This window comes from Meleagris gallopavo, chromosome 11, assembly GCF_000146605.3.
Source record: "Meleagris gallopavo isolate NT-WF06-2002-E0010 breed Aviagen turkey brand Nicholas breeding stock chromosome 11, Turkey_5.1, whole genome shotgun sequence".
Classification (NCBI taxonomy): domain Eukaryota; kingdom Metazoa; phylum Chordata; class Aves; order Galliformes; family Phasianidae; genus Meleagris; species Meleagris gallopavo.
The window spans coordinates 15,103,526-15,126,085 of record NC_015021.2 but is presented as its reverse complement, the minus strand read 5'-3'; the positions used below and the strand labels follow the sequence as shown (position 1 = coordinate 15,126,085).

Below are 22,560 nucleotides of genomic sequence, written 5' to 3'. Positions count from 1 at the left end.
GGGGTTTTGCAGCGCAGCCGCTGGTATTTGATTTTTGTTGTTGTTTTCGTTTTTACAGACGTGCTCCAGCAGCAGGCTCACAGAAGAGGAGGAGCTGCCCTCCTCGCTGCGTCCGTACTTAGGCACCCCAAGTACAGCACTTCCCCACAGCTGCCAAAAAGCACAGGGGAAAAGCAAAACCTAGGATTCTTCCAGCTGCTAATACATGCAGGCAGCTGGATGTGCACTGATCAGGCAGTAAGAAGTGCAGGTTCAGCCCCACAGTAGCTTTGAGGAAGCTAGGAGCCTCCCAGCATATACCAGGCAGCTGTGGAAACCACAGCTGGAACTGAGCACCAGCACAGTTGGAAATAAGCCCTTGGCAAGCTAGGAATACAAGCACTCCTCCTTCATTTCACTTACCTACCCCTACAGCAGCCCAGAGCTGGGCAAGCAACAACAGCACAGCCCCAGAGCACAGCCCAGCTCTTGTACCACCACTCCTCCCACAGAGCAGCACAGGCAGCCTTCTCCGTTCTACATACTTTATTAGAGTCAGAGCTGGACAAATCACAAAGTGTACAAAATGGAGACCACACTACCAGAAGCGGGATTGTGGGTAGCAGCAGCATTCCTATGGCCCAGAAGCATTTGGTAGAAGTGCGGAGAGGGCAGGCTGGGGGCAGGGGGCTCTTAGTGCCAGTTGCATTTTAGATTCCAGAGGACAGACCCTGTTCACACCCTGACAGAGCTCAGCTGACCCACACCCCCTGGGATGGAGGTGGCCTTATTTCCAATTCGTGTGGAAAGGAATGACTGGCTCAAGCCAGCAGTGGGTTGGGGTAAGTGCTCTATGGACCTGAAATGCTGTGCCACCCACATACACACCAGCAAGAGTCTAAACCCTCATCCTTGTTTGGTCACAAACCTTCCCAAAGCAGGACTCTATACTGAAGACTTTGCAAGAAATAAGAAGGTGGCAAGATCCAGGGAGCCCACCACCTCCTCTGGCAGAAGCCCAGCAAACTCACCACCTCAGGCATCCCAGACTGGCCAGCAACATCTACCACAACAGCAATAGCTAGTACAGAAGCCAGGGTAACTTCAACTCAGATTTGTCCAGTCTATGTTTAGGTCTATTCTACGAGTACATATGCACAAGAACGTCAAAAATACTAGGATATGATGCAAGTAGTGAGACACCAACAGAAGAGTAGTTTAATGGTGGACGTTCCCTAGAAAGATCACGAGAGGATGGGAGTTAGACTAGCCCTTCCCCACCCTGGGACAGGGAGCAGGAGGCTGACTGCACCCCTGCACACAACCTGATTCTGAACTTCAGTTGCAGCGTGGGTGGTAACTGAGCACAGGCAGGAGAGTCTGCTCCCAGATGAGCCACAGGGTCTGTCGATCTGTGTAGAGGGGCCAGGCAGATGTTCTCTGAATGTACTTGAAGACTGAGGAGATGTGGAGGATGGCTTGGAGAAGAGGGAGCCTGCCAGCCCGCTGGGGCTAGCACCTGGTCTCATAGATCCCACTCCTGCCAATGTACCTCACCCATTTTATCACATCGTGGTCACTGTAGTTCAGCTTTGGCTCAAAGACTTTCAGATAACGCACCTTCAGCCCAGAGGGCGCAAATGGGACCTATTGAACAAAGGAAAGGCAGCAAATCAAGTTGGAACATGCTGATAAGATACTCTCCATACACAACAAGCTGAGGACCTCTAGGCTAAGCATCCAGAAACAGACTCAAAGAGCCGCCCCTCCCCACATGCATGGTCACAGACCCCAGTGGCTGTAAGGACAATATTCTTCCATTAGCTTTGACACCTGGCTGATCTCACGCTAGGTAGAGCTGCACAACAGCTGTGGACAGGGAGCACTCAGAGCTGTGCAGTTCCCAGGAGGCCAGAAGGGGCTGGACTGACAAAGCCTCTCTAAGGTTAGCAGCACCTTGGAAGGGAAACAGGGACTCACCTCAAAGTTCATGGAGATGGGGGGCCGAGCCCACTTCTTCTTGTCATTGGTGGGCAGTAGCTCAATCTCCGCACTGATCTGGGATTCCTTCATTCCAGCCATTCGTTTTATCCTATCAGAGAAAGCAGAAGTGACAAGGTGTCCAAGTTTAGTTCTCTTCACTACACGTGCTCGGTGCAGATGAAGACTGAGCAGACTGAACAGACTGCCTTCCCAGACCCTACCCACACAGCACCCTGATCAGCATGCTCACTTACTTCCACACAATGGCATTCTCACTAGCCTTGTACTTTGCCTTCCCTTTCATGCAGATAACCTGCACTCCGCTGGTATTGAGGGGTGTTGGGATCCGGACCTGAAAGGCAGAGGATAGAGAACAGAAATTATACTGTAGCAGGGGCACTCTCTTGTTCCACAGCACAGCAGCACCACCACACATCTGTAAGCACTCAGTTCACTTCAGTCCTGTGCAAGTTTGAAAACTCTTTCGTGAGGACAACACAGCAGGTGACAACAAGCAGAGAGACAGAATAGCCCCACAGCTTACCTCTATCTTCTGGGCCAGCAACGAAGGTTTGAAATTTGATTTTATCACCACCTTCACTTCCAGTTTGGTCCGACCCACCTCCCGCACCAGGGGGATCACACGGAAAGGAAGGATGATGTCCTTAGTGGTTCGGTATCTGCAGGTACAAAAGCAACAGGAAACTCTGAGGAGGAGTTAAACTCCCTCAAGCTCTCAAATTGTACCAAGTTCCTAAAAAGACAACCTCTGCACACTGAGCATGCTAACAAGCAAACAAAGAAAACCACGCAGCTATGTTTCTACCACATCTGTAAAATAAGGACTTAAAGAACAATCTACAGATTGCACTTTGAAAAGGCAGAAGGCAAGCGTAGCATGGTCTAGTTCTCAAGGGCTGCAAGTCTGTCCAAGACCAGCAGCACCACTGCAGCAGCAAGCTGCCAGTACCAGCCCCCCCACACTGTACCTCATGAGCTCAAACTCTCCATCTGGTGGAATGAAGCTGATGCTCCTCTCAGAATCAAACTTGCTGAGCCTCACACACTGGTGGAAAGTGCAGTCATCGATGGCGATTGACTGTTTGCCGCTAAAACACAAAACAGAGTTAAACACCTGCAAGCTACCGCCCCAGTACCTCGGCACAGTTGAAGTTTGCTCAGGCAGAAACTATTCTACAGAGCGAGTTGCCATCGCAGGTGTCCAGGAAATGGGAAGGCAGGGAGAGATTTAGGGGACAGCAGCCTCCTGGCTCAGACTTCCCTTGCTTTACCACTGAAGTCATATTTCAAGACAATTGCTTGAAACAACTCTCCACCTCCTCTCCCCAAAGCCGAGACACTTCTGTTGCAGCCAGAGGAACACAATGCTCAGGTCTGCCTGCCAGCAGCACCTCAGTGCTGCAAGGGCAACTCTGCTAGCCCAAGTCTTCTTGCAGCACAGTAATAAGAAAACACTTTCCTGTCCACAAAGTTATCCCACTGCCACAAGCTAGGAGATGCGAGGTTTAGGCTCTTCTTGTTTAGAAATCTCTTCAGAGCTGTTGATTTCTATACTACTAGCAAGTGAGCAAGTGATCTGATTCCAGAGAGAAGCCCTTATTCTCAGACCAGCACAATAATCAGCTTGCTGAGGACTGTAACTTGTGGTATAGTATCTTTTGCTTCACAAAAATCTACCCAGCTATCATCTATGCATTTAGGTTCACTAGTCTAGCCTGACAGCACTCAGCTTGTGTTGAGTTCCAGTAGCTAGGAAGATATTCTCAGGGCTAGGTTCTACAGTTAGCTAAGAACTCATTTCATTGACTAAAAGGGACCATAAAAATGAGAATTTAGTTGGCAGCAGAAGAGGTAGAAGTAAAGAAAAGTGCTGCAACATAGTGCTGTGATATCTAGGCTGCCTCAACAGGGTGACCATGCCAGAGTGCAGACAGTATACATAACAGGCAGGTTTGGCTGTCCTAAGAGCCACCGCTACCTGCACAAATGGGAAGCAGACTTATCCCAGGCTGACTGTTCAGTTTACACAAGCCATTGGTGTAGCTTGTGCCTCACAAGTGGGAGTTAGTCGTTCCTGATCTGTTCCCAGATGACAGTCAACATTAGCAGACAAGTTCCTTGGTTCCTACAGAATACTGCAGGGAAAGCCACGCTGCCTAGCTAGTGCCCAGGTCTCAGGCAGCATTACTTGGGATCTGACACTGCCACATAGCAGAAGCCAGAAAGCAACTGGCAGCAGCTGCTCCTTTGGGTCACCTCTGCTAAATGCTTCTAGACAGTGACATCTCCTGCCTGTTGCCTGCTGAAGGACCATGACTGGGCAGAACCACTCAGCAAGAATCCCTGTCTGTTCTGCTTCTGTAACTGAAGAAAATAGCACACTTACAGGTGAAAGCACTCACAGCACAGGAACAGTCTGGGCAGTGTTGCTGACTCTTCAGAGGCCTACATAGATATTTCACCTGGGGTATTCCCCCAACCACTTGAGGCTCATTCATTTTATTAGCTAGATTCGGTTACAAGAAAAACAGCTTAAAAGTGACAGTGAAGCGATAGCTCTTGGTTTGGTTCTGAGATAAAAGACAAAGAGCAGCTCAGCTCTGTTTATGGGAACCGTCTAGGAAAGTGTCTGAGGTCTGAATTACATGCACAAGTCACACAAAGCAAGAGACAGGGAGAAGAGCAGAGTGCACACAGTTGAAGCAGATTATCTACCTTCCCAATTCACTGGGGAGTCAGCAAAAAAAAAAAAAAAAAAACACAAAAACAAAAAACAACAAACAGAACAACAAAAGAAACAGCTCAGTCAAAAATGGTTAGTGGGAGAAAAGTGACAGTCCCTTTGCTTCCCCCTCTTTTCCTGCCTTCCTGTTCGAGAAGAAGGCATAAGACCCATCTTCAGCTCTAAGGTGCACACTGACTGAGGCATATTTGGAAGGAAAGCAGCTGGGCTCCCAGAAGGGATGAGTCTCCAGACCATACAGCCACCTGTGTGACAGCAGCAGGCGCTTGCATAGTAGCTTGTCCACTGTTCTGATTTATAAAAACAATCTGGGTGGAAGAGGCTATTGTCAGAGGGGTTCCTTCACTGTTCCTTGGGAAGGCTGACTACAATCTATAAGAGATTCTGTACTGCCTATAAATGCTAAACACAAGCTCTGGGAGAATCTACCTTGAGAAAATGTTTCCAGGTACAAAGACCCCACACTTATCATTATGCTTGAATTTTAAAGATGATTGCCCAGAGCTCCCACTGCTCCGGACACCTGCTGTTGTACAGACATGAAGTCAGTCACTCAAGACATGGAAGTCATTCCACATGCCTCAACAAGCCCTGCTATACAAAAACCTTCTGATCTGAGGCCCTAAGTTGAGTAGCTCACATAGCAACAGACCTACCCAGAGAAAAATTAGCAGCGATAACCGAAGGGAAAAAAGGTAAGTTGCTTCTGTCAGATCAGAAATACTACCAAGCATTGCCCTCTCATAAGAGTCCCAGGTGGCAAATACCTTTTACCACATGCCTCTTACCTTTTCCCCGTTTCATCTGCAGTCCCTTTGCCCTGTTTTTCAATGACAATCTTGTCATTCATGCCAAACTTGCACTCTGGCATTCCACTCAGATAACTCTTCATCACCACTCTGCCAGACACATGGGCACTCAAAACCTGACCTGGATTGGAAAGGAACACAGTTGAGAATACTTAAGCACTCAACAATTACCAGGAAAAAAAAAAGACAGCTTAATAGCTCCCACTTACCTTGGGGGGACATCAAGAGATTCACACTCTCCAGCACATCAAGGAAGAGTTCATTGCGACGGTATTTGATCCCTTCACGTCTCCACCCAATCTGTCCAGTCACCTGGCTGGTGATCTGGGACTGCTCTTCCTTAGTCTGAAGGGAAAGGATCACACCTTAAGTCTCTAGATAAACTGAAGGACTAAGAAAGCTTACTATAAACCAGAAAGAAAGCACTTGCCATTTACAGTACACAAATACTTTTGATAATTAAGATTTTAAGTGTAGTCACACACCTGACAGTGTCACAAAAGCATTCCTTCCTCAGCACAGGAAATCCTACGCCAAACTAAACATCAATCAGAGACAGCAGGAAAGCTGCTTCCATTTTGTTAGTTGCACATTAAGCCGCATCTTGGTGTGAGAAGTACTGGGCTAAACTGATGACATTCAAACCACATCTGACACATCAATCTATATGTAACAGAGACAGGGCAGTTTGTACCCTTACCCAACGTAAGACCCAGGGCCATGAAGCAGCTGGTAACAGTGACTGCTTTTTAATGAGTGCAGTCATTATCATGCCATTTGGGACAACAGCCGTACTCCAGCACTAACCTAACACACACCTAACAGCATCTGTGCTCTAAGCCTCCTATGAGCATTAGGACTGTGTTGAGAGGCACCAGCAGGTTTCCTACCTGATGCTATAGGCGGGGTCCAATCACACGCAGAAAGTGAAGAAGTAGATGTAGAGCAGCAAGTGTGGTGTACACAGGGTTAGACAGGCAAGCAGGTCAATAGCAAGAAAAAGGAGGAAGGGAGAAAGAGGCAGGTTAGGCTTAAGGCTACCTCAGGGCAGGAACAAAGCAGGCCAGCTCGTTGCTAATTAGGTAGCAAGTCAGCACAAACAAGACAAGGAGCTTTAACCTCTAGCTCAAAAAGCACAGCACACCTTCCTAACAGTGACCGATTAAAAGGACCTTTTCAGACATGGCCCACGATATACCACTCCAATGCAAAGTAGGACAGAGGAAACAAGCCAAATACCACTCCCAGTAGTGGACTCCACTCCTAAAGCAAGCTGTGGATGTTTACCATGGCACAGATGCCTAATCTAAGGACATGGTACCCAGGGCTGCAGGCATCTTAATAAAACCCAGTTCTGTAAGAAGTTGTGTCCTTGTCGATCCTGCCTCTTCCACCAGAGTGGAGTAGAATGGCAAGGTAGGTCCTTCCCCAGCAGCCCTGCACTGGGCCCACAGGGTGGCAGTACATGACCACAGTTTAAAGCCAGTGGTGGCTTTGTTCTTGCCAGGGTTGGTCACTCCTTGAGTAAACAGCCATTATCAGAACACTGACAAGGGAGAGCATTTTATCCTCCACTGGGAACGGCCTAGGCAAGTATTCAATGCAGTACAAAATATTTCTCCCCGGACCACCAGCCCTGAAAAGACCACTGTAACCACAGAAGGTGGAGTATTCAATTCTTCACTGAAAAGGAAAAAAGCTGAGTTTAGAAATTCTGCCATAAATGCAGATTTTGTTACTTTAAGTCAGTAGCCCAAGGAAAACATCATCGTGAACTAAGCAGAGATAAGACAACACGGATAACAGATGATCCAGTCCCAGATTTTAGCCTGACCTATCTGTCAGAAATTGGCTGTATGTGAAAGAGGAATTTGAGGCTCGATGTGCCAGAGTAAATAGCAGACATGGAAACATGGAAAATTCCATTTCCATTGCTCCCCCTGAAATACTACGTCTGGAAAGGATTGCTTCTGCTCTTTCTGAACTGGCATGCACAAAACTCCAACAGAGCAGATAGCTGTGGGCTGTTATTTATCAAAAGCTGTAGATCAGAACTCCTCTTTAAAGGGAAAATGCTAAGCCTATTGTTGAACGAGGTAAGATGCCGTGGCAGTAATGTGCACACAAAAGGCAAAAGACAAAAACAGACAAAAGCAAAGTAAATAGGGAAGGAAGTGAGGGTGGTAGAGCTTTCCTAGGAACAGGAGCTGACTCAGCTGCCTTCAGTGCTGACCGTCCAAAACGTCAGACTGCAAAAGGCCAAACAGATTTATACTAGGGTTCTGAATAGAAGATTGAGACCGGATGCACCCACATCTGGCTACTGATACACACGTGCCCTCTTGCAAAACACTGCTGTTCTAGCAGAATATATGCTGCTCAGAGGCAGTTTCTCTCTGTTCCCCTCAGTTTCTTGAGATATTGAGAGAGTCTTGCTACTAGAAGATTAAAAGGAGTTCTCAGGAAGTCAGTGCTAATGAAATAAGCTACAACAGAGCCTACAGAGTCTTTGACCTCTGCTTATCCTTAGTCACCAGGCAGCCTCCTGTTGAACACTTCATTTCTGCTTACACCTTGGGTCTGAAATTTCATACAGATCTACTTTGCAGACAGCTTCAGTATAGACTGACTTCCAACTTCTCCTTGACTCACTTACTAAATAGATGATAGAACTGAGTATTAGGCTAAGTCCTCATTATGAGTTGCATAGCTTTGTTAGAAAACAAACAAGCAATGTGCCCCAGGAACACAAGAAACAGTAACTACAGCAGTCCTTTTGTTTCACAGATGTTGAACATGAGTTGGGATGAGAAACCTAGTTTTGAGGAGTAGCCTGCAGCAATAAGATAGAGCTAGTTTGAAAAACATTCTCCAAAACAGTCCAACTTCTGTTTTTTTCTCCTCAGGAGCAATTTATCCTCTAATCCTACATCAACTTCTCTGCAAGAGTTACTACTGTGCCTGATGCAGAGTGGAGAATCTCACCTCTAACATGAGAGATCCCAGACTGTAAGGATGCATCTTCAGCAACAGAAAACATCACTTTCCTGACTGCCAGCAAGATCCAGAAGGCTGAAGAATACTTCATTTCAAAGACAGGCACAAAAGCCTGATAGCTAAAAGCAGCAAAGACTTGCAGAGAACAGACCTGCTCAGTGAGAGCCATGCACAGGACAGCTATTTCTGGTTCAGCAGGCAGATGTGTTTATTCTGTGTCGAAAGGTGACACAGATCAGTACTTGAAGGCAGTAATCATTTATAAGCAAGGGACTGTCACCACCCTAACACAGGGCCCTTCCTCTCACATTTCATCAGGTGTCAGAGAGCATGAAGTCACATAAACACAGACTGCTGGAATAAGATGCCAGTGAGCTACATTACTGCCAGGATGTTTCTCAAGCGACTCTGGCACCTCCACCCAGTACAGGTCAAACAGTTAGTTGGGTAGTTAACTGCACTTTCTTGAAAGAGTTTACAGAAAATGAGCCAGCAGAGCAATGCTGTACCCCAAAATCCCTCTGGTTACCTGACTCTTGATGCCTTGCTGAGTGATGAAGGTCTTCAGGGCCCCTGTTTCAGAGTTCTGAGGATAGCCAAAATCCAGGATTTCTACAAGAGAGTAAAAGACAATTAGCTCAGAGCCACAAGCCAGAAGTGCAACAGAGACATGCCAACCACATTAATAACTATGGTAAGGAAAGGCTTACAGAACAACCAAATGCAAAATCATACAGCAGGCAGAAGGGAAACATCTCACCGTCCAGCAGCTCATAGATCAGCACGAAGTTGTTCTTTATGTTTTCTTCACTGATCTTTCCGAAGTAAGCAGTCATCACGTCACACATCTTGTAAAGAAACTCAAACACCATGGCAGCGTTGACATTCTGCTTGGTGACAGCAGCCAGCCAGATGTTGGAACGTTTGACATGGAAGAAACTTGTGCGGGCGATGTTGGTGACAGGTGAGCGGACCTGCTGCCGTGCGTGGATGACATTGACGCGGAAGGCGTCCACGGCATTCCGCCTACAAGGCCAGAGGTAGGTTACCACCACGTGCACAAAAACAGGTTGGCCGCACAGTTCTGCTTACGTGATTACAGTCAGACATTGAGCTACGCGTACCCAGCTTACTTAGAATAAGTCCTGGGGATGTCGCAGCCAAGAGGGACAAATGAAGGCTCTGAGCAGAGTTGGACATTAAATCCCTGTACAGGCTCAAGGAAATAAAGCTACTGGTCTCTACAGTTTTGTATGACAATTCTAATTGCAGGCAGAAAGAGAAGCTAACCCCCACCTGGAGTCAGACGGCAGAGAAAACCTTCCTTCTGCTTATTTTGCTGATCAATTACCATAGTCGGGAATGAGCACTAAAAAAGGCTGTGGCTCAAAGAAGAGTCTGGTTTTGACTGGGCTATTTACTATCTAATCTGCATGCCCAGGCCTTCATACTCTTGCCCCAAAACAAAGCTGTAGTCTCCCCTGATATGACAGTTCCCCCCAGATATACCTCTGAGTTCACAAAACCAGGATATCTGCCCAGGTCATCTGATAGATGTCAGTGCCTGGGCACACCGCAAAGGGCAATTTTAATTCTCAGATTCATCTCACCTCCACATCCCAGGTACCATGGAGGGCAGGCTGAAAGCAGCAAGCAGGATTAGGAACATTTCTGACTTTCCAGTTACGTGCCCTTTCTAGCCTGCTATGCTTCAGAGCAGGTCTCTTGCAGACAGTAGCAGCAATGCATTATGTGCACTGGAAGATCCGGTACCACTTATGATGGGAAGGGGGCCCAGCACAGTGCAGAAAAGGTGCCGTGCAAGTTTCCCCCAGCTACTAACATTGTTAACCCAAGCTAGTTTCACTATACACCACTGACAGGGAACAAATCAGTCCTAGCTAAACTTGGATATCTCCATGATATTCTGAATGTCAGCTTTCCCAGACCATAGAGTTATTTCATCCTGTAGCTACAAGTCAGGATAACCTCTCCAAATTAAGTCAAAATCCACTAATTTTAAGAACACTGGAAGGAAGTCTGAGGGCTTCATGTAACAGGACAGACTTAAAAGCAGACTCCACATACCAAGCCAAGACACATCTAGTGCTTTATTATTCATACCCTTCTTTGAGAATATGTAGTACAACAGGGGCTCTCCTCACTGCAGTGTCAAGGGCATGATACCAATTTTGCACACCATGTTTGAGAGCAGATAGCAGTAACTCCCTTGCAAGCAAGGATACATGCAAATGTTCGTAACAGTCCAGCATACAGTTCCAACTTGGAGAACAAAGGATATTCAGAAGAACATACGTTATCATAGTAGGTATTCCTTCCTAACAGAAGCCTCTTCAGTAAACACCCTCCCTCATAAGCAAAATTCTGGCGTTCAAATATCTCCCAGGGTTTACAGCTCCAGAAGGCTTGTAAATTTGATTTAAATTATCTGCTTTTTTTTCCCCCCCACAAGAAAGTAGTTAACCTACTGTGAAACAACATCTACAAGTCCCATTCCGCCCCTCCAGTAAGCTTTTCAAGGAAAGTTCTGCTTTCTGAGTGGCAGCCCTCCCAGCCTTAAGTCCTAACCCACTAGGACTAGTGCCAGAACCAGCAGTCAGACTGGTGTGTGCTAAAGGAGAAGCCTCAGGTCAGTGAAGCTTTTCTAGCACAGTGACTGCCCACTGCAATGCCAGTCATGGCCTACCACGCGTCTCTTACCTATTGCTACAGCAGCCAATGAGATGGGATGGACAGAAATGGCGCCAGCGGAGAAAGGAGGAGTGACAGCAACAAGAGAAAGGGTTAGAAACACACACACAAGGCACAATGAATCCAAAGAGATAAGGAGAGACCAAACAGCACCCCCTCCCCCTGGGCAGAGAAGGCCTAGGAAGTACTGGCTGGGAAGTAACAAGCTGTGGCAGCAACAAAGCCCTCGCATGGCACAACACAGACACGCCATGGTCAGACTGCCAGTGTCACAGACTTGCGTTTGGTTGAATTTCAGGACTAACTGGGCGTTTAGTCCAGATGAGCTGTATTCAAATCACATCTCGGATATCTAGGCTGCTCTGCTAACACACGTGGCATGCCTTGGTAGGAGAAAAAGAAAAAAAAAAGTGAACCCTCAGTCTGAGGCACAGCCTAGAGATCACAGAGTCCCAGGTTTCCTTTTTCTGGTATGCCTCATAACAGCTGCAAGTCTGAGCGGGCATTGCTATGGCAGTGCTCTCATTGGAAGCTGTTTGGGTTGATGCCTCCTGGGTTGGTCCAGCCACCAGGAAACACAGCAAGTTAGATAGAGCTTGGAGCACATCTGGAGAGATATGGCACATTTTTCAGATTCAGACACTGCTCTATCCAGCTTGCACTTTTTCCTTAAGGATCAAGAGCCATGAAGCAAGAATGATGTATTAGAAGCTCAGAAACCAAATTCCTATTTAAAGTGCATGCAGTTGTCATGTAAGCTGCTCAATTTCAAATAGCTTTTTTTTTTTTAATCAAATAGCTGCATTTTTAAAAGCAGGTGGGTTCTCCCAGAGACAGTGTCACTGAGAATCAAGATGTTTATGGTCACAATAGAGCCCTCCATGGTATCCTGAATTAAATGCGTAGTACTTTGCTCATATTTCTAAGAGGCTGTTCATGCATGCAACTAGCTGCTGCACAGATAGATGCACTACATGCACTAAAGCCATTCTCCTAAGCTGCAAGCAAAGAAAGCCCAAATTCTGTGGGGACTGTTTTCTGCCTATATCAAAGTCAAGGAAAGGACTTCTTCGACTGCCACTTTGCTCATTTGAGCTGGAATTTGCTTATTTAGACCCTTTAACTATGCAATGGGAGATGCTCTCATTACCATGGATAGCTTTTAATCTCTCCCAACACACAGGCTGAAGCTTCAGAACATCAAAGGCAAGTGCCAAGTACCCCTATGAAGATGACAGCAGCTATGCCTATGTCCCATTCAACCTAACTCCCAGCAAGCCAGATGGGCTCAACTCCCTTCACTTCAGATCTATCAATTAAGAATTAAAAGACTGAAGTATTGTAGAAATCTATCAGATGCTTGCCTTAGAGACAAACTTCCACAGAGGAGAGCATAAGCTCTCCCTCTGAAGGTGAGGTAGGGCACTTAAAAGCTTCCAAGTATGCCTGGTATTGAAAAGGAAATAGTGGATATCCAACTTCACTTGCTCTTGCTCGCTGTAGAGCTCTGATACTGTTACTTGATACCAAAGTAAGACAAGTCATAATTGTTCTAAGACAACTTGCTTTTATAAGGTTATGTAACCTAAAAGTCACAAACTGGGTTTGAAGGCCTGTTTCAGAAGGAGTCCAACACCTTAAGGAACAAGCTCAGTTAACAGCCAGCACCTGCTCCACTTAAGTCACAAGACTAACACTAAGACACTTTCACAAAAATTGAATCAAGGATTTCACTGAAAGCAACAATAACTCCTAAAGTTCTAGAGAACATTTGGATCTTTCGGGCACCTATAACTGAAAGAAAAAGGTAAGACTGGGTCAGGTAGGAAATCCAATTTTCTAGTTTTGCCCCACCAGATGTTCAATATGTAATAAAGTACTTCTTATTAAGTCACTCCAGAGAGAATGAGCCAAGACAAAAGTTGTGGAAGATCACTACATTGAAATATTCAACGCTTCAGCTTATGCTTAGAGGGCCAGAATGCCCTTTAAATTAAAAGCGTCAGTTCAAGTGCAGAGCAATCTTAGTGCTTTATGTCTGCAAGCCACAAAAAACCCAAGACCTCACTGCCAGGAACTGCAGCAACAGTGCCTCTAGCCTCACACACAGCACATTCTCAAAATTCATCAATAATCCAGCCTACCCTCATTCAGACACCATAATATCCATTAAATAGGGGAACTTCACAAGCCAGATCTGGTACAGGAATTGCTCTGAGGAGCTTCAGCTAACAGACTTGCAAAAGACTGAAAGAGTTAACACAGTAGAGACAGAAACTCCTGAAGCAGAGAACTGCTGGCTATGAAGTACCAATGTTCCTTGGCTCAGCTCTTTGTGGAAGATTTGAGGTAGTTTGGCCATACTTTGAACTCTGCTTTAGTCAGCTTAGAATGAGTCAAGAGATGCTTAAAGCTCACTAGGTGAAGCCTTATGACGGATACCACTGACAACTACTATCCCATCAATGAAACTACAGAACCCTTCAGGAACTGCTACTTTTACTCAGCTTGAATCTCTACTAGACAATTCATACCCAGAAAGGAACTTAAGTGAACAGTGTTAGGCTTTACATGAAGCACAATGACATATCTACACTTACTGAAGTGTTTCAGAGCTTCCCACAGCTTTAGTTACCTAATACACACACGAGGCTGGCATAGAGTTAGGGCACAGAACATCAGAGTACAAGGGTGGCTACTATGAAACTGCTGATAGCAAAGTACCAAAGACCAGAGGCAGTCTTCTGCCTGCACTCAGTACTAGGCACTTGAGCTGGAAACTCACCCGGAACCCTGCCTACAGTGCATGGCAGACAGTTCCCACATTGCTCCTCCCTTAATGTTTCAACAACTACAGTGAGGCTGGCAGACTCCTGCAATGGCAGCCTATGCTGTTGAAGCACTTGGACTAACAGCCACGTCTCTACATACAGAAAGAAGTCCTAGCTTTGCCTGCAGGTTATCCTTTACTACCATCGGTAGGTGATCTGGGCTTAGTAAGCTCAGCTATTTTAGAACTAGGCCTAGAGCAGCAAGTTGAGTTGCAGTCTTACATGCATGCACAGCTAATGCAGAACAAAGCAGCTCTAGGTTGTTGTCTGCACCAAAGTTAGACAGAAGTGCAAAGACCAAGGATGCAATGGAAGCACTTACCCAATGTCATCCCGGTAGACTCGAGAGATTAAAACCTCTCCTTTGTGATTATAGATGAATAAGCCTCCAATCATGATGGAACTTTAATCTTCTCTTCCCATGTTGGTTAAGACCTGGAGCAAGAGAGCACATGTTAGGTTGCACGGTGACAAACAGCAGGGCCTGGAACTACAAGCAAATCAGACTCTCTATTTCTACTACAAAGCATGCATCCCTGCAGTGATGGAGATACAAATTACATCACTCTACAGCAGGGAGATCTTCACAGCAAGTACGCATTGGTTTAATCATTGCTTGCCTAGGAAGACTGCTTAACTTCGAAGAGATAACAGATTCCACAGCAGCAGCCATTGATCTACTTGCTCCAGTTGCTGGACAAAACGCTATCAAGTTCCTAGAAAGATTTTTCTAACCATTCAGTTTTGCAGATTACTTAAGCAGCATCCTGATCAAGTTCCACACACACCTGCTTGGGATCACAGCTGCCTCATAGGATAGGCTGTCTTGGTATCTACAAAAAGCTAGCAGTTGTCTAAAAAGCTTGCCTGGCTAATGACAATGGCTTGTTCAGAGTCTTGCTTATCCATAAGCTAGCAACACTGCACATCAAGACCGTAAGAAGTATGCTACTTCAATAAAGCAAAAAGTGATAGAGAACTGTCACAATGCATGTGGAGTCTACGTGTTGCTCTAACTGCTGTCACAGCTTAGAATTGGTATCTTGAGCTTGGGTTCTTGGACCTAATTTCTAGAAGCCTCAGCAACTTGCCCTCAAGATAGACAGATACAGCACAAACCATGATGAGCAGAGGAGAGGAGTCACTCAAACTAAGCTGCTTAAATACTATTATTTAGCAGTGTTACAGCCTCTCCTGTATCTTAGCAGCAGTACTGAATAACATCTGTGCGCTGTGCTTCAGAGTCAAAACAGAGTAGTCTGCACAACAAGCCATAAGAGCAGATCTCAGCCACCAGACACTTCAAGCAGGGGGTGGTGTCTGAAGTTACCCTCTCAAACTGCTAACCTTCCCTTTCTGTAGAGATTGCTTTAAGGAGATCTGCATAGCCAGTACACCCAACAAAGGCAAACAGCCTATTTTTCTTCCTCTCCAAAGCATAGTTACTTTACCAGACCCCATTCCTGTAGTCACACACACTCCTACTTCACCTCAGCCCCAGTCACAATGCCCACTCACACACGTGGCTGGTTTGCTTAGCCCAGGGAAGAGCACTGCTCACACGATAGGGCAGGTCACGTAACCAGGTCTGGGGACGATCACCTAGAACGCGAGATAACCAACCATCCCCACACTGCTGTTTGGGAGATTAGCCTACACCCACATGTCTGGGGTGGGTGAGCCTAGAAACAGATGCTGAGGGCAAACTGATATTGTTTGTTCAGGAACAGCAAAAACGAAGTCAGAATGACCTTGTCTCAGATCATCTCAAAGGTCAGAGAAATAGAACACAAAAACAATGAACGTATCAGAACTAGAAGGGCCTCCAGTGCAGAAGCCTGCAGCATTAGGAGAATCTTCTAACGCTCACATTTAAGAAAACAAAGGAGTTACTTGATGGGACTGTAGATGTGAGTTTTGTGCTAAAACAAGACATATATATGTATATATTTAATAGTGAATAACTACTTCTACTTTCAGAAAGAAATGCTTAAACTTCGTAAGTCTTTGCACCAACATTTTTAGCCACCCCAATGAGTTCTCAAAGAGCCACGCTACATGTACTTTTCCACTATTGATCTTCAGCTTCTACTCGTCACAAGGAAAGAAAGTATTTTTAAAGTTACCTCTCAAATCAAAACAATGAGAAAGACAGAAGAGTTCTCAAAGCTCACACATGGCTTTTACTCAACACATCCTGCTGGCTGCATCCCTGGCTACTAACAGACAGCCTCCTGCCACTTGTCAGTGGCTTCGTGTGGCACTGACATCAACATTCATTCCAGATAAGAGACAATGATGTCTTTCAGGCTGCTGCAGCGCTGACTTCCACATCTGGGTATGTATCATTGCTACCAAAAGCGATGCAGAGTTCTCACATCCTCTTTCAGACCTGTAGAGAAGAGTCTCCTAGAAGCTTATGCAACTGGTCAAAGCTGGATCATATGAATCCTACAAACCTTTCCAGAAGATTCCTAGAAAGCACATCCTAGTCTTAAATATAATCTCCCTCTTGGGCTTTAATGCTGCTTAAGTTATTTGTGCCACTATTTTTAGCATAAAGGAAACATCTGCTTTGATGGGCAACAGGATCAGACGCACAGCATATACAAGACAATGCATCTTGCTAGCATGGCAAGCCAACTGCTTTCTGAAAAAGTCTTAGAATGTTTATACTGTGCTAAAAACATACAGAAGATTGCTGATGAAGCTTCCTGTTGGAAATTAGAAGCCTTCTCTTTGGAAAATCTAGGTATTTTAGATGTTGACTGAGATAATGAGGCCATCCTTTCTCATATGTTAGGTGGGAACACACTCTGCAATAGCTTCACTTAAGCTATGAAGAAAAACATCAGCATTTTTAACTACATCGCAGTTCCAGGCAGCGGAGTCAACTGCCTGCCTGTACTTAGAAAAGCATGTTAGATGATGAGCAGATACAGTGTTACACAAACATTTTTAGTCTTTAAAAATCCCTCCAAGCCATTCATGACTTTGTAGATCTTCTCCACTGCCTTCAATCAACTCTTTCCCAGAAAGGCATTTTCCTACCTAACTCAGTTCCTCTTGACAAGGAAGCTGCTCCATGCTTTGGTCTTTCTCAGTGCTTCCCTCTGAATGTTTTCCTTCTGGAAGGAAACTCAAAACCACACAAGTTATTCAGGATGTAAGCAACCATGGCATAGACAATATAATCACTCTGCTTTGATCTGTTTTCTTGGTGGTTCATAGCATTTGGCTTCCTAAAACAAACAAAAAGCAACCACCCAGCAGATCACACTGAATTCAGTCTTCAGGATGGTTGATCATACTGCAGGTAAAGCTAGAAGTAACTTAACTCCCTAACCTGCCTACTTCCTATATGTATCATCATACCTTTTATGAAGTGGAACACCTAAATTCAAGGTCCCACCACTGCCTGTCATTCTCACCTACTTCACTCTTCCTTCTCCAAATAACTTCACATCTGCATACTGTACTTTTTAAAAGAAAACAGGACCGTTCACCAGGATCACTCTTATTGCAAATCCTCACTTGCTACCAGGCATTGAAGAATTCTGTGCTGTGAATCCCTGGCTAATGCCAGAGGTGGCAGTTTCACTCACTACAGGTGCAGCCAAAGAATCAGGACTGCTCTGCCAGTTGACCTGATAATGTTCTTCTTTCATTTCGGTGCAACGGAGCCGTTCCTTCACAGTGTGCTCATGGTGGCAGCTCAGAAGCACTGACAACACCCCAGCACCACCACTTTTCCTGATCAGATTGGTGCTCATACTCCCTCCTCACTACAGTGACTTCCATCAGCTCATCAGAGCGGGTCTGCACAGCTGGGAAACTCAAGAGGTGGAATGACTGGCCCAAGGATATATGAACAGATGAGAAGCAAGCGATACAAAGAGTACCATGCAAGAGAAGTTGCTTAAAGCCTAACAAAGAGAACGGCTCTTAAAGAAGACAATGGCCCTCCTTGAAGCAGTTGCAGTGAAAATAAGCTTGCTTTGTTTTGATCCTCTCCTTTGTGCTTCAGAACAAGCTTCTGAGATACTTGTTTCAACTGTTTCAAGGTTACTGTAACGAAGGAGCTTAGTGCTGCACCTCTGAGCTGCTAAGATCTTCCACACCTTTTTAAATAATGAACAGGTTTCATTTCCAAAGCTGATCTGAAAAGCAGCAGCCTGCCACGGTTAAGAACTGCAGGGAACAGCACTCAGATTAATTTGTAACTGACATTCAGTGACTCACGGCTGTTGGAATCAGAACGCCCCAGAATAAGAAATCCACCACTGGAGATGGGTTCAGCGGCTCGCAGTGCTTGGCGATGTGACTCAGAAAGCTCCCAGTAACTGCATTGCTCAATCAGCTCCAGTGACTCATTCTGCCCCTCTCCACAGTCAGCCCGTTGGAGGGAGGTTGCCCTGCATTGTTTTTGAGTTTCCTCGGGCTAACAGCTCATCGCAAGACAGCTGAAGAGCAAAGCCCAGCACTTCTTTGACTGTTTCTAAGTGCCTGCAAGCCAAGGCGACTAGCTGAAGCCTCTGGCTTGATGGTCTGTCAACCACATTTTCAGAGCTACGTTCCTTCTGTTTCACAAGCTTGAACATACGGCAACCCACTCCACACTGCTAGTTACCACGTTATTTTTCTGGTTATAACATAGACGGGTTTATTTTGGTTAAGGTGCAGAGAAGATCCATCTGAATACTGAATTTGCACCAGCTGGTGACTAATCAGATCGATTTAGAACAACAGTCCTCTTCCAACAGAGCCCTGTTTCTCCAAGCAGCTAACTGCTGGGGCTGGAGATCTGACAGAACGCTGTTCCTACAAATACCTACAGCCAGTTTGCTTCTTGCCCTGCTGCCAAGTGCTCACATTCCAATACACTTCTATTCCAGACCATAAATAGAAGGCTGAAGCATCCTGAAGAGCATCAGATACGGACCACATACTTACATGCACTCACAAACCCACCAGAGTCAAGGCTGTGTGGAAATGCCTGAAGGTAACCTTAGTAGCAAAGTTACCATCTTAAAAGCCTGCTACAAAAAAAGTACAAAAGCAGACCACTGGGATGTGGATTTGAATGCATGTCAGACCTATTGCCAGGTGTTCCTTTAAAAGCCAGACTTTGCCCTTTCACACCCACATTGTGCCACACACTTGGAACGCAGCTCGGTGCAGCAGTGTCCTGATGCCAGGCTGTCAGTAGCTTCAATTCTGAGGTGCAACACGTGGCTGGCCTGGGAGCTGCCCATGGACACGAGGCACTAACTGCAGCATCCGCACCAGAAGAATAGCACCTTTCTGCAGTTGCCTGTTCTTTAGGGAATGAAAGACAAAGCTGAATTTTAGCCTAAAAAGCCTGGATGTACACAAACATTCAAATGAGTGATTTTCTCCAATACTAATGTCCCATAACCTGAAGTTTTCCAAGCGATACCACTGAGAACAGAACCAACTTCAACCAACAGGACAGACTTCACAACATTGTTGCCTGACTGTGCGTGCACAGAACTGAGCACAGAAAAGCTGACCTGCCCAAATTCATTGCTCAGGAGAAATAAACTGCTACTCAGTTTTCTACAGCGGTATATTTCCACCATGGAAGAGGTGCTTGTTCTAGCTCTAAAAGAACAAGGCACTGCCTGGAAGAAACATATCAATAGCAATGTGCCAACAGCACAGCCTATGAGCGGTGGAACAAACATAAAAGCTGAAAATATATTAGCAATTTTCATTCAGTAAGAAGCGTGGTTGCCTATAACCCTCCAAAACAGCTTCTCAGAGCCCCCCAGCACAGTCAGCAGTCTGCCCACTGCAGTGTAGGTCAGCGCAGCAAAACCCTTAAGAGCCCTCTTAAAAGGCACAGAGGTAACTGCAGTCAAAGAGTAAGTGCTCAGGAGCAGCCTGACAGCAGGGACAGCTCTTACACTGCAGCTACAGTTTCTCATTACCACCCAAGCAGCAGCAGCCTCAGAATTTGGTAGCTTTGTGATCATGCAAATGTGTTCGTCCACTGATTTTAAAAGACAACTTTAGGAACTGCTGTATTTCACTAAGTCAGCTGTGAATTTGCCACTCTTGCTACAGTGAGATCTCTCCAGAAAAAGAGGCTTTGCACTACAGCTGCGAAAATGAGCTTGCTACCTGGCCTACTTAATTACCTTCCACTCAGCCACTGACAGAGCAAACCGCTGAAGCCTGACCAATAGATCCAAGTGGACTTCTGCACACCTGCAGACAAGCCCACGTCTTGGAGCAGAGCTGTGGCTGATAAGCTGTGAGCATCATGGAGGTTCCTGTGTCATCAAGGACAGCGGATGAATAGTGTGAAACAATCAGCAGCAAGCTCAGGAACCAGCTACTCTGGAATCATCACTGCCATTAAAGGGCTAGGAGTTTCCTCGCAGCACTGACATCACCTTGAATGAAAAGAGGAGTGTTTATTACGTACAGAGTCCATCTTGAAAGCAGCAACCACAAATCAGTCAATAAGCTGGCAGAGAGCAACCAACCCATTTAGTAGTCTATTAAAAGAAAGTTTGGGTTCTGACTTAACAGTAAGTAAGACTTCTGTGCATTAATGAGCTTATCCAGCTAAGCAGTTCGAGGTACATTAGCTGCTGGAGCTCTCATCCAGGAAGAAGCCAGGAGAGGTACTGCAGCTCTCACAGGACTCAGGGCAAACCCACTGTAATGGTTTTTGCATTCCAGCAGTCGCTATGATGCTATGATCTTGGACAAATGACAGCAGCAGAAGCAGGAGGCGGATTAGTCAGGCTGCTCTGGCAAACAAGCTATTTAGGAAACTAGTCTTTTCAAGCTAGCACTAGCTGTTATCAAACCTACAGGCTTAAGGCTTACCTGGATGCCATCACGCACCAGCTAATCCGAGCACCTAAGCTTTGCTTAGAGTGATGCATTAGCCACTGCCCAGGAGGCCATGGGCCACACCTGGTTTTAAAGAAGAGTAGCTGCAATCCTGGGGAAGACAGGCTGCATAATTTAATTAAGACACATATCGTGAGCTAAAGAGCTACAGAGATAAGCCCATCGCTTTCAGAGGAACCGTTCCTATTTTAAACCCAATCCCATAAATCCCCACAGCCAGTGGGCAGGAAGAGAAGCACGTTGAACTCTTAGCAGGCTCCCCTCCTACAGCCTGCCTCTGCGTGCTGTGCTGCACGCCACCAGCCTAGGGGGGAATGAGAGAAGTCCTGACACAGGGAAACACAACAGGCTCCATTATTAAAGCACCACGCACCCCCCTACCTTAAAACACATTCACAGCCTTTAACTGTACAAGCTCAGGAAACTGATGCAAGATACTGTGCTACACTAGATGGCTTCATTTCACCTCTGCACCAAGAAGCAACGAAGCCAAGAAAAGTTTAACCAGGGTCACGTGAAGGGACAAATAAAGGCTTTGCTCAGTGAGCATTCCCACTTCATCGAAAAACAAACAAAAAAAACACACAAACCCTGAGATACTATTAAACCCCAGAAAGAATCTTCTGTTCTCTCTGCTTCAAAAAACTGCAGATATAACCCTTTGAACCCTTAAGACTCAACTGTTCCAAGACTAGGAATGTGCTGTCTCAAGAGAAGGGTGAAGCCAGCCACAGTATCCTTCAGAGACATCACAAACGGCCTGGAAGAAAATACGGCCCATCTGCAGCCCAAAGAATGCTGGGTATCTTTGTCACTAGATGTCAGTAACATGGCACTGTCTACAGAAGAGGAATGATGCCCCTGCTCTGACAGGAAAAATATGGAAGTAGGCAGCTTGGCAGCATCTCATCAGACTGGAGATTGTCCCTGCGAGCAAGACTCACTAGAACAAGTCTAGCTTTTACTATAAGAAAAAAAAGCGGTAACTGCAGTTCTGATGGCATTCACACTAATGCTGCCCAAGACTCACACACCCGCACAAGCCCAAGCATGGATACAAATCTAACACAACCAGGGCTCTGAGCCATCGAAGCCACTCAGATGTGCCTATCTGGGAAAGTTCCAGGCTCAGATTCTGGAAACCTTAGGCTAAAACTTCAGAGTAGCTTTGTCATCCTGGAGCGAGAAGAAAGCAGATCTTGAGATCACACAGCTGATGGGGAGAGCCGTTTCCCAGTGGGGACAGCACTCAGCTGCACCGGGCGACAAACAAGGCTGCGTTTCCTGCAGCTCTGCAGGATCTAAAACCCGGCCCGGGGAAGGAAGGAAGAGGAAACGCATCCATAGGAGCTGCTGGATAGGGGCCCACTTTACGCTTCGGCACAGCATCAGCAGAGCCGCTCTGCGCCTCAGCAGGTTTCCCACAGAGGAAGCCGGAGCTGACAAGCCGCGGCCGAGCTAACTCACGTCCCGGCAGCGGCACGGATGAACGATTCCCGGGGAAGTTCCCGCCGATTCGATTAGCGGACCTTTGCTCGGGCTGACCCGGCACGTAGCCGGAGCCCTTCCCCACGCGCCGTGTGCCACACCGATC

General features: G+C 46.2%; 1 protein-coding gene across 2 annotated transcripts; it reads right to left on the bottom strand.

The window, feature by feature from the left end:
- Window positions 1–507: 507 nt before the first annotated feature.
- AP2M1 (adaptor related protein complex 2 subunit mu 1) lies at window positions 508–17,211 on the bottom strand. 2 transcript variants are annotated; one of them, XR_004160964.1, is made up of 12 exons: window positions 17,127–17,211; window positions 14,398–14,510; window positions 9,293–9,558; window positions 9,062–9,144; window positions 5,745–5,880; window positions 5,515–5,656; window positions 2,952–3,071; window positions 2,507–2,642; window positions 2,217–2,314; window positions 1,960–2,071; window positions 1,014–1,626; window positions 508–981 (listed from the first exon to the last, which is right to left on the bottom strand). XR_004160964.1 is itself a non-coding variant. In XM_003209157.4 (11 exons), the coding sequence occupies exons 2-11, from the start codon at window positions 14,469–14,471 to the stop codon at window positions 1,492–1,494; spliced, it is 1,302 nt and encodes a 433-aa protein (XP_003209205.1). In that variant the 5' UTR covers window positions 14,472–14,510; window positions 17,127–17,211; the 3' UTR covers window positions 508–1,491. The 2 variants fall into 2 exon arrangements, 1 of the variants encoding a protein (XP_003209205.1); XM_003209157.4 differs by having other exon boundaries at window positions 508–1,626.
- Window positions 17,212–22,560: the final 5,349 nt, after the last annotated feature.